The following is a 12,715-nucleotide window of genomic DNA, read 5'->3' on the forward strand; positions in this document are numbered from 1 at the left end:
AAATCTGCAAAAGATAGACACATTTTGTTCATACATGGCAGATAACAGCCTCCCCTTGTGGACGAATTATAACAATACAGCCACACCGGTGGCTGGCTTGTCTGAGCAGCTCACGTGGTTCATGTGTCTGTTGGAGGGAGGAAGTCGAGTCTCGGCAGTACATAAAGGACAACAGTTAACCTACTGCACCCTCATATTTACACAAACGTGGACAACGTGAATAATCGATGTACAAAAGCAGATCAGGACAACGGTTACAGCGCAGGCGCGGTGGCCAAGTGGTAAGGCGTCGGTCTCGTAAACCGAAGATCGCGGGTTCGAACCCCGTCCGTGCCTTTTAAATACACTACAACATATTTCGAATAGGTGTATGGACACTTGCATAGCTATACCCATATCATCCATTTTCTATACCAAATTGATATTTCTTCATTTTGTGGTTGTTATCACTTGTAAATATGTTTGTCATTAGCTCGGAGAGATTATATATATTAAAAAAGCAGTATTATGGAGATGTTTTGGATAGGTTAAAGAAATTATGTTAATACATTTAATGGTACAAGTGTCTTCTTCAATTTACACCATTAACCAAGTTTCTGATGGCCAAGATGTTTGCATGATAAGTTATCAAGCATTAAATAGAGAGTTGTAAAATCAGGTAGAAATAGGCCCAAAACTGCTACTGCAGAAAGTGGTTAATTCAAGTGGGATGTCAGTCAAAAAGAACAAAATGCGTTTGATTAAAATGAAAGAAAACTAGTGTAGAAATGGCAATCTGAAATACAGTATAGTGCAGTGCAGGCCGAGTGAGCTGCAGTATGTGTTGTGGACACAGTGTGTTTCAAAATTGCTGTTGCTCCTGCAGAGATCTTCTAAACTGAAGGTGAAAGTATATTTCTTGACACACAGTGGTTATGTTTTGAATCAATAACAGCAGATTGCAGGTAAACCCCCCTCATTTTTGTCCAGTCTGCATCAGTCAGCAGTTTGTGTGCGCATTTTTCAGAACTTCATGAAATGTAATGATGTTTTTCACAATATTCCATTAAGTCTCCTATGAAAATGTTTTCACATCACATTGTGATCATTTCACTATAATCCTGTATACTCAGCTGACACTGAACTAGTAGACTAGTACAGTTTCCTGGGTAACGCTCCATGTTGCAGCATCAATGATTCATATCTGGTTCATGCTGCAGCCTATCATCACGTTCCATCTGTTGAAGAGACCCTTTGTAAACTGACACATGATGATAGGAAGGAAACAACTGGAAGCTGCTGCAGTGGTTTGCAAAAACCCTAGTCAGCAACATCCACAGCACGGCACTGGTGGATAATGTCCAACCTCCAGTCACCATCACTGTGAGATGAAATGCTACATTTAGCACATAAATCAGTACCTTTGTCATTGAAAATAAGATCCAGATGGCAAAATGACTGGTTCTGAAGTTTATTCATTATGATGGTGTAAAAGGATATAATCCTTTACGACGCTATGAGCAGCTCTAACCATGTAAATAAACCAACCGCACCATGGTTTGATGTACAAAGCTCCCTTTAGGTTTCCTCAGATGATTGTGGTAAAGAGGTGTAGAGCAGGTTGTTTATGGGGAATCTGTGTTCAGATGGTCCAAAATTATTTTTCACATGAGCACTAAAAGTGGCTCATGTGCATCGCGCAGTCAAGGCAATTGAGATTGACATCTATTAGTAAGCTCATGCTGCAGTGCCAGCATCTTGTTTCCATAGTAACCTGTATGTTTTTTTGTGACTAGTCAATAATAATAAAAAACACTGAGCCCATAATCCATGAAAATAATATGAGAAAATATAGTACTTTATTTTTCATAGTTTTTTCCTCCCCAGGAGGATTTGCTGTCCATTGAGCTTTTGATAGATGACTTGACAAATGGTAAAAAGAAAAGAAATAGGAAATTGTTTTCAAATCCGTCAACCCTAGCCGATATTACTATTTGGTAGTTGGTCAAACAAATCTAGAAACAGTTTAAATTAGAGAAGAAAGCCATCTTGAAAGAATGCTTACCATAAAAGTATATGTATGCCTACGTAACCATATGACGCAATCTCACACTCATGGAAATGAGTGGGTCGCATAGCATTTCGTCCAACAAGATTAGGAAAGCAATTATCAGGAATCCTCAAAATAGTTTTGCGTTTCATAGCTGCTATTTAAATTCCAAATCTAGCAATAGAATACGTGTCTGCCTTCCTTATGTTTTAATGATCAAACTTTTACTGCCTTTCCCCAGTGTTTTTGTGGCACAGATGGGGGCTGTGTGGTCCAGGCCTGGAGAAAAAACATTTAACATCCATCTTCATTGAGTCTCTCTTACTTCTCCAAGCTGGTTAAAAAAGCAGAAAAGAAGCTGCCCTTCCCATTAGGAAACAACACAATACAGGAAATGTGCTGTCCTAAGCAAAACAACATGTACCTCAAAAACTGGAGCTAATTGGCCAGGCCATGGTTCATCACAAGCAAAAGTTAAAACTTCTTAACCTTTTTTCTTAAAATGTTTGACACTGTTTAACAATATTTCCCATATTTCTCACCCTGTCTCCCCTCAGGGCATTTTCTGGCTGCTTCCTTTCTTGAACAACTCATAAAATACTGTAAATTCAGCCCCCTGGTGGAATCCTTAGGTAATGATAGATGATGTCCACATAATTCTGTGTAAAACAGCTTTGTATATTAGCATTTAGTACTGACCTAAATATGTACACAAGCAAAACAGAGTTATATTACCACGTAAATGACGTGCTGAGATGTGTACAAATTTGTTGCCCTTCCCTTCCTATACTGTTATTGATAATTAGTATACTCGCATCATCACCTTGAGTATTATTATCACTAAACTGGTATTATGTCTTCCCCCTTGAAAGTTTCATAGAATATTTATAGATACAATTACATTATTATTCATTTTTACAAAACCTTTAAAACTATGTACATTTAAATCTAATTTCTGAGGCCTTCAGTCCTGAGTATTTATAGTATATGTAATATATAAGTTTATATACCTTTGTGATTGACCTGCACGACTTTCTTTGTTAATTCTTTATTTTAATCTCCTTTAATTTCTCCTGTGCCACCTGCAAATGAAAGGAGTCTTCAAAGAAAAAAAACACAAAGGTGACTAAAGAGTCTTTAACCTGCAGTGTATTGGCAGCAGGTCCAGGTCTGCTGTTGGCTGCACACACATTGATTTCCTTGTTTGTGTGGGTGGTAGCATTCTGAACTCAGTGGAGATTTTCACACAATAAATGCGGGGGATTGTAGCCCATCAAAATCATGTATTCAACTGCATTTAAGTTGTAATTTATGAATTTCATATAATAAAAAGTAGTAGATCAGACAGACCGCAGTCACCTTTGAAACAAATACAAAGAAAATCCTCTGTATTGTGACCAATCATACACAATATGCCTGAACATAGCAGTCCAAACAGGCATACAGATCTTATGCTGGTAAGAAGTCATACTTTGTTCTGCACATGGTTGACATTGTTTATGGTTTGAGCTGTTTAAGCCACGACTTCATTGTGTGCCATCTGGCTCTCGGGTGGGGAGCCAAACAGTTGATTAAAGAACGTAATTAGCGTGGAACAGGTTCTGTCAGCTCACCCGGCAGGGATTAAAGAATGCACTCATTCATTGTGACAGCCACGCTGTCATGCATATGTAGGATAGGTGACCAGCATTTCTTCGAATACAGATGGTTGCTGATGGTTATTGTGAAGTAACATTGGATTATTATGTGGCAAATTCTCAGCAGATAAAATGTAATAAACATCTGCAACTGAGTGTTGACAATTAAACTTGGTGAGGGACACGGTGCACAGGATGCATCTCTTTTGTGAACTTTTCCAGCTCTTCAGTCAGCAATTACAGACAGAGAGTCCAGTCCGAAGAAGGTGCAGACAGGATGCTTAAGGTAACGGCCAAACACTGATGCAGATACAGACGGTATGATGATGGCAACTGGCAAGTACATAGGACAAGTGAGAGATAATCGACAAAGTCAAGAGCTGCCAGAAAACCACTCTGAGGAAAAACCTCATTAACCTTCACAGGCAACAGGGAAAAGAAAAGACCAGGATTCAGGCTGCTTTCATACAGAGTCTCAGGGGTTCACGAGAGAGCTGCCTGGACAGAAATGAAATGGAAACCTTGTGTAATGCAAAGAAACATTCAGAGATTTACCATTCATCAAATTCCCCTTAAAAAAAACACACTTACAACCTAGTAAGAGATGTCAGAGTTATGTAAGTTAATGTTTATTTCGCCGCAGCTCTGATGAATCAAACTGTTCTCTGCAATGTTACTTTTGTGACATAAAGATCAAAATATTTGTGCTTGAAAAAGCACAGCGTGTGTTACACCATCAGTACGCTCAGACAGCTGGTGTATTGACTCATTCTACACAACAGCTAAGAAAAAGTGATTAAAAAAAGTTATTTTCAATTTTAGCCCCACAAAAACAAGGCATGCGCATTTTTTTCTCTCTTCATGCTTATATAACACGGGATGTTTAAATGTTTACACTTTAAATACATGACATGTAATTTATTGCAAGCATTGCAGTGCAGCAAAGCCTCAATTGCTGTACAATACTTTTTTTCTTTTAATTTGCACAGATTAGAGGTAGAACATACACAAACAGGAAAGTGGGACTATGAACCACCCTCTTGGATGAAGCGTAGGACTTCCATAACTTCAGAGCTACTTATTTCCAGCCCTGGACTTTGATCACTGCACCACGGCATCATGTCCCATTTCAGTCCACACTCATGAGCAATGCAACAAAGAAACTGTGTCGACGATGCTCAGGAGTGTGACGTTCACTCTAGCAGAAACATCTGGAGGGTTTACTGTAATTACAGAAATGACAGTGATACTGTTTCAGCGAGGAAATGAAGGTTTTGACTTGACAGCGGGACTTTCACCAATTTGATCTGAAGGAGGTTCCCAAACCAAACCCAAAACCAACTGTGGTGGACCAAAATAGAGACATTTACTGCATGTAAAACATTCAAATCCCCAGTCAATACAGAGCTCCTCGTTTAAAGAAACTTCCACACATAAAATCATTTTTTTACAAATCTAAACAATAATGATATCAGTGATTATTAATTAGTTTAAACCCATTGTTCAGGTGTGTTGCCCATGAATGCTTGGTTCCTGTAGTGTCAGTGTGCTTCAAGTTTAGTATTTGTGAATATGGCACCATCTACAGGCGAATATCTAGACTTACAAACCAGGTGATGTCCTGCTGGTTTGATGACACAATTTTTTTCTGTAGAGGCATCCCACCATGCAAAAGATGCAACGGATGTTGTAGATGTAACACGCTTCTCTTGTTTTTAGTACTGTGAGGAAATGAGCAAACTGTGAAACAGCCAGTGAGATCATGCACTTGGTCATAATATAAAGGGTATATGAGATCACTCAATAGCTATTTAGTGACTGTAACTTATTCTGTATACTCCATGGGGAAGTTCTCTTAAGCACAACAATCTGCAATCATATTGTTATACTACCAAAACCTTAAAAGGGAATGAACATGGAAGTGTAGTGAGTCATTTTTTACGACAACATTCTTCTTCTTTTCCTTTCGGCTGTTCCCTTTCAGGGGTCGCCACAGCGAATCATGTGCCTCCATCTAACCCTGTCCTCTGCATCCTCTTCACTCACACCAATTAACTTCATGTCCTCTCTCACTACATCCATAAATCTCCTCTTTGGTCTTCCTCTAGACCTCCTGCCTGGCAGCTTCAACCTCAGCATCCTTCTACCAATATATTCAGTCTCTCCTCTGAACACGTCCAAACCACCTCAATCTGGCCTCTCTGACTTTATCTCCGAAACATCTAACATGAGCTGTCCCTCTGATGTACTCATTCCTGATCCTGTCCGTCCTCGTCACTCCCAAAGAGAACCTCACCATCTTAAGCTCTGCTACCTCCAGTTCTGCCTCTTGTCTTTTCTTCAGTGCCACTGTCTCTAAGCTGTACAACATCGCTGGTCTCACCACCGTCTTGAACACTTTTCCTTTCATTCTTGCTGAATTTTTTAAGACAACATTGACATTTTTAAATAAGATCTCAGCTGGTTGTCATGTCCCTGAAATAGCACTGACAATGCAGCTGACACATTTCATAGAAAAAGGAAAGAAACCTGTTTATAGCAGACTTTAAAATAGAAAAGCAAGAAACCTCAGTTTGCCTATTAGCTCACTAAATTTCCAAATAGCTTTTTTTAAAACCCCAATGAATGAAGTGTAGTCACAGACATTCCCAAAGCACAGGGAGTCAACTTCAGTTGTAAGGAAGCCAATGCCCTGCATAGTATTTCAACACATAAAAGTACTGTTGTGAGGACCGGCTATCTGATCTTTCCCTCACTGATTAACATTTGACCTTCTGGCTGAGCCTTGACTAAGGTTCAACAGAGGAATGCTCAAGTTGCCTTTTCATTATGAGAACTACAGTTGTAATCCTCAGGACTTTTCAGGCGGTCACGAGGTGTGTGTTTGTGTGTGTGTGTCAAAATGTAGTTTTCATTTACTTTAAACGTTTTATTAGTAGTTTTGTCTTTTATTAAAACAACACATTTGATATAAAGGTATCTGCAAAACCACAACACTGTTTTACTCCTCACACACCTCATTATGTGTTTTCACGATTTCATTAAAAGAGCCTGATAATGATATGAAATTGAAAACACTAAAAGAAAACTAAAGCTAAATATTTCGAGTGTCTTTGAGAATTTTGCAGCAATGCCATTCCCATTATTACTGTAACATGTTATATTTACAAAAGGAAAACGTGACATGCAGATGCATTTATTGTGTCAGTAAATATTACACGTTGGTTGTTCATAACCACAGAGGAAATCTGGCCATAGGGCATATTTCCGGATGAATGGTGCTTTTCTCAAACATTTGGCAGCGTCTCTGTCACACTTGCACAGCAGCTTTTCACATCTGTCCTTCAAATCATCTGCAATGAAGAACATAGATGTCTCCTTTCAGTGACAAGCTGAAAAGAGGATTTTCACTAAATATGCAAATTTTGGAGTAGTTTTCTCATTAACATTGTGTGATTCTAATGCTTGCAAAGTCTTGGTTGTTAGTGCTACAAACAAGTCCAGCTCCTTCATTTTGCTTCCTAATGGTTAATTTGGTGCACTTGCTCTTAAAATTTGTGAATTCTGGCTACTGAACAGAAACGTATAAGGAACAAACTGTCATTCTGGATATTCTGAACTAATTTTACATTGATTTATTTAAAGAATATCATAAACAACCCACTATTTTTGGTACTTAAATCTCAAAACCTCATTAAGGCTGTTGCTATTTATGTACAGAAATTACTGTGGTTTATGGGGGCTTAATAAATACTGTATATGTTATATACATCCTGTCTTTCCCTTACAGTCACCTGCCTGCTTACTGTTTTCATAAACTCCATGGATATTTGTAGATCACACATAGCCTGATCTGTGTCTCACTTTCAGGTTTACTCATGTCAGTGTGTTATACTGGTCAGCATCATGTTTCCGTGTGCTGCCACTAAAAAAGAAAGCATCGTATACCTTATTTTCCAAATAACAAACACAAAAATGTTTCATATAAACACAAAAGCATTAAAAATGCAATACCACACTCAGCTGTCTTGTCCTCACACGTCCACTGATACTGATCTGTTTTGGTTTGGCAGCCAAGACGTTCTGCATCTCCATAACAGCAATCATGTCTGTGGCAACACCTACATACAGAAAGATTAACAACAAGATAAATGTTTTATTTGGAGGGCTGAACTCCAGACTAGACAAGGCAGGGTCAAGAAAGCAATAGGTGGATAGTCACAGCACTGTGGTTTAAATCACACCACGGCTATTTTAAAAGGCAGGGCAGGATCACCACATGAGTTTTCACAACAGATAGTTAGCAGTTAACTGGTTTGAGGGGGTTTGATGTCTTGCGGTGAAGCAGGAAAAGAAGGAGACGGCAATTAGGATTTGGGTGTGGAATTTTTGGACCTATTTTGAAGTACCCATTGGAGCATGTGAGTCTGCTGAATTTGGACATTATTCCCTCCTCCGTCCCATCGCACAGCATTTGTGGTTGAGTCGACTCATTCAGAAACGGAAACTGTGTGTACACAAGCAAGATGTAGGATGACTGGGGAGAACCAAAAGCTTCCAGGAGGAGGAAATAATGTGTGCACACGAGCTGTGGAGTGGAGGGTTAAACATCAGCATTGCCTGCTGAATTATATCTTTTGCATCACATAATGTATAGGTGGGCCATATGTAGAGTGTCAACTGAATGTTTACATTTTGGTACACACTATCATCAGATGTCCAGGTGTGATATCCTTGACAGCGGCGTATTTTCTTCAGTCAGGTTTGAGAAGAGTGTGATTAAAGCTGGTGCTTTACCAGTCTGCCTTGTCTCTGGGCCAGCCTTGACCACCCAGTCCACAGTAGCATCCGTACATCATGTAAGCCAAGGCAGATCTCCCTGTGCTGCATTTGATGGCTCCTGCCAACTCGAGTAACCCTCTTTTTGTCCGCTGGGACCTGCGTGTCGCCACAGAGGCCACGGCCACTACAAAGAGATATAGACAACAAAAGAGGAAGAACAAACTCATCTCTCTCCTTCAAAGTCTCAGTTTCTTTGCACCCATCCACATTATTTAGTACAGTTCTGTCCTCCTGTTTTTGTTCAAAGATTTTGATATACAGTAGGGTATTCAGGGTTGGACACAATAATAGAAACACTACTGTCTCTGATACAGTCTTAACACAATCATTTTCTTTGCAGTATTATTGTCTTGCATTAGACTGTTATGTGTTCCTTTTTTTTGTCCACTCAGTTACCAGTTTATTAGCTACACCTAGCTAAACTAATGCAGTCTATTACAACAGTCCTGAAATAAACCCGACCTTTGTGACGGTTATAATGTTCAGTTTTTGTTGAAACTGTTTTAGAGAGGTGTTAATTCAACTTTAGGATTATTTTGGAGGCTGCAGTTTATGGTGCTGTTGAACTGCAACAAAAACTGAACATTATATCCTTCATGGAGGCAGGATTCAGCCTATTACAGGACTGTTCTATTAGACTGCATTACTTTTGACTAGGTGTATCTAATTAACTGGCATCTGAATGTATGTATAAAGTTCCATTTCTAAGTGGCTTCAGAATCTGAAAAAGAAATCTGAGAAGCCACATGCACATTTTTAGTGTTTCAGCAGTTACTGAAACCCACAGAGCCCCAGTACAATAGTAAATAGGACTCACACAGGATTGACTTTACACTCACATCTCACACCTCATGAACACCAGAAAGCTACACTCAGATACAGACTTGAAATGATGGGAAAGTAGATAATGTTGTAAATAGGTAGGTAGGTAATGTTGTTGCAAAATCAATTGACTTTGTTTGCACTTGCTCCCTTAGAATAACACTTTCACTGAATACCTGTGCACATAGTTTCCCCTGAAGGCTGTTACCTGCACTGACTCGCTCTGTGTCCTTAAAATAACTTCTCAAGTCTATTGCATTTCATCACTAATTGGAGCTGCACTACAAAGATAAATAATCTACTTACCAGATAACAGGATAAGTATCCGGTAAAACGAAGTCATGGCACGCAACAGGCAGCTGAACCCCACACCAAGTGTCGCTCACTTACACTCTGTGAATGTAGCATTGAGTGGAGAGCTTTTTTTAGATGCTGTTTGAATAATCTCCTGAGCATTGCCAGAGGCTAATCCAGTGTTTGTCAAACTGTACGCCCCCTACAGGAAACAGCCTGAAGCTTTTTACTGCTTCTTCACAGCTCTATAGGACCAGTGTTTGTGTGTTTGCATCTCGCATCTGCAGGTTTAATGCTGCAAAAATATGTTTTGTACCAGATCACTGTTATCACTGTTTCTTCTCTAAATGTTCTTTTTGTCCAGGGCCTCTAAAAATCACAGACAGAGAAATTGGGGGGTTGGTGCAGGACTGGGATGTTGCACCAATGGTGCCCCAAAAGCTTGAAGAGATGCTAATTTTAATTCTAGATTAATGGTTCACACATAAAACTCATTTTATGCTTTGTCATTTTGAGCTTTCCAATTATCCTATGTTCATACAGTATATACTGGGTACAGAATAGATATGGGAAACAAATTAAACATATAACAGAAACTTAAAGAAACGTAAAGAACACTCTACTTGAGTTTAGATACAGAAGATTTAAATAAACTTCTGGGCTAATTGCTGCATCTGTTACATATTTGGTTACTGCAAACAACACAATATATGGTTCCACTTCCACACAACAAATGCACCCAAACTTGCAGATTATGGTAATTGTACTCTAATAATATAGTTTTCCCTCCAAACTCATGCCTCTCATCTATCTTCTTCTTCTTGGAAATAAACATGTCAGTGGGGGGTGAATAGAACAGACCTTCACTCCATAAAACAACCACTCAGACATACTGTAGCTATCATTATTGTCAGTATGATTTACTGAGCAGCACTTCAAGTGTCTAAGTTTAACAGCTGAGATTGTTTATATGACAAATTGCAGACCTGATTTGAAAACGGCATGAATTTATGTCATATCTTTGCTTTTCATCTTTTTATTATGTTTACTGAAAGTATATTTTCAGCTCTGTCACACTGGACTCTATCGTCATTCATAATGTGGTAATGTCAGGGCAGCTAAATCATAAGAGACACACGCTTTGGGTTTTGATAACAGGGGACAAAGTCACAGTTTTTTGTGATTCAGTTCCTCAGTTATCCTTCTGCACAGTGTGAGATAAGCGCCTCCTCCTGGCAGTTATTATAGCTGCCAGGATGACTGTACTGCATGAGAGGAGATGCATCCCTCAATCCATGTATATCTGATTGTTTTTAGCTCAACCTATCCATTGCCACAAAACATCCAGTCAACATTTAGATCATATCAAGCTGAACACACCTGGCTTAAAAATTGGAATGTCAATGTGAAGCCTGAATAAGCTAAAAATGTGCAGTGAACTGAACAGAAAGCAAAATCCCAGACAATCTATGGTGTTTATTACTGGTTTTCTTCACATTAGCCTTCCTGAAGGCTGAGGGTGAGATGATATGTGAATGAGAGTAAGCCTGTAGATAAAGAAACAATCCAAAAATAAATTTTTCAGATTAAATGAGAAACACTCGACAAAAGGCGAGATGAGTTTCCGCCTGAGAAACATCCAGAGGATTATGATTTTGATTTAAGAACAAACTGAGTGTGCTTGTGGAAAAAACACGCTTCAAAATACTACTCTGATCCAATGCTGTTAAAATGCAAACTGACTAAACTCTGGACTGTTGTTTTCACTTTGGCATAATGTATTTGACATTCCACACACCACTTACAAGATGCAGAAAGAGGAAGGCACTCTTCAAATTAACAGTTTGTTTGTGGTACCAGAGGACAATTACTGCTGCTTTACTGTTGTTTTTATGTTTGAACTGTTTTTTATCAGTCCCGCTGGGAGTCTGTGGATTAATCCTTCCAGAATGAGAATCAGACAGTAGCTCCAAGCTAATTTGGGGAAAGAAAAATAAGTCAGGAAATGATGAAAAATAAGATGAAGGCAAGTAGTTGGCTGTCTGCCTCCTCACACAGATCTATAGACAGACATCTGCTGCTCATATTCATACTTGTTTTGATAAATCTCACTGAACAAAGTGTAAACCTAATTTGTAGATGACAAAATGAAACAGAATCAAATGCATTATGGAGGAAGAAAGAACAGAGAAAAATGGTTAAAGTGATTCCAGAAATAAGAGGGGGTTTGAAAGAAGGATCATTGCTCATCCTATTCCTAAAGTAATACTAATAATGGTATAGATATATATTAGCATTGTGATACTCTATTTTTATTTCTACATATTTTATCACTGCATCTTATTACTGTGTTGTTGTCCCTGTTTTTATGTTTCACAAATGTGCAAATTAAATTTATATTTAAACTTACATAATTCTCTACAAGGACTGAACTTTTGTAAACAAATTAATTCCTAAGATATGGAAGGATACATATGTTTTATAAATAATGATAATTTATTGTCACATTTCTATTTATTCTCTCTTTAGCATTTGACAATAATGACAGTGGAAGGGTAGAAACTCCTTCAAATTGCTGTGAACTATAGATGGTCAGCCTCTGTAGCAGCTAACTTGACAAGCTTCTAAGTCAATAGAAAGCTTATATTCAGTGAAGGCATGACTTTCAGCTTCATTTCCTTGATGTGGCAGTTCTCTATCATTTGCCTGAAGAAACCATTACCTGTATACTCACTCACGGATTAGTTTTGTTTGCAAAAAACAAAGGAATAATGCACATAATGTGGCTCAAAGACAAAGACATTTGATCCACACAGTCAGCTATTACCCACATGGAAATTATCCTCATTAGCATACACCCAAAGGCAAATTAAATGAAACTACAGCAATGCTACAAATAAACAACTTAAATGCATGCATTTTGTGTGTTTTTTATATATCTATATGATACATTAATAATAAGAACAACATATTAATAATTACAACAATAATGATGTTTACTATTGTTATTACAATAGAAATATTGGTTTATTGATACATGCTTGTTGAAGTTGCATTGTCATTTTTAATGTGAAATGTTGCCATGTCCTTC

The 12,715-nt window shown here is 38.4% G+C and overlaps 1 protein-coding gene and 1 non-coding gene across 2 annotated transcripts; one reads left to right on the forward strand and one right to left on the reverse strand.

The window, feature by feature from the left end:
• The first annotated feature begins 264 nt into the window (after positions 1-264).
• trnat-cgu lies at positions 265-336 on the forward strand. The gene has a single exon. It is a non-coding gene; the product is annotated as a tRNA-Thr (tRNA).
• A 5,656-nt stretch (positions 337-5,992) lies between these two features.
• pla2g10 (phospholipase A2 group X) lies at positions 5,993-12,482 on the reverse strand. Its single transcript, XM_044182528.1, has 4 exons — positions 9,637-12,482; positions 8,464-8,632; positions 7,681-7,787; positions 5,993-7,019 (listed from the first exon to the last, which is right to left on the reverse strand). Exons 1-4 carry the CDS (start codon positions 9,671-9,673, stop codon positions 6,871-6,873), a joined length of 462 nt encoding a protein of 153 aa, XP_044038463.1. The 5' UTR covers positions 9,674-12,482; the 3' UTR covers positions 5,993-6,870.
• Between the last annotated feature and the right edge of the window lie 233 nt (positions 12,483-12,715).

Source organism: Siniperca chuatsi, linkage group LG21, assembly GCF_020085105.1.
Source record: "Siniperca chuatsi isolate FFG_IHB_CAS linkage group LG21, ASM2008510v1, whole genome shotgun sequence".
In the NCBI taxonomy this organism is placed as follows: domain Eukaryota; kingdom Metazoa; phylum Chordata; class Actinopteri; order Centrarchiformes; family Sinipercidae; genus Siniperca; species Siniperca chuatsi.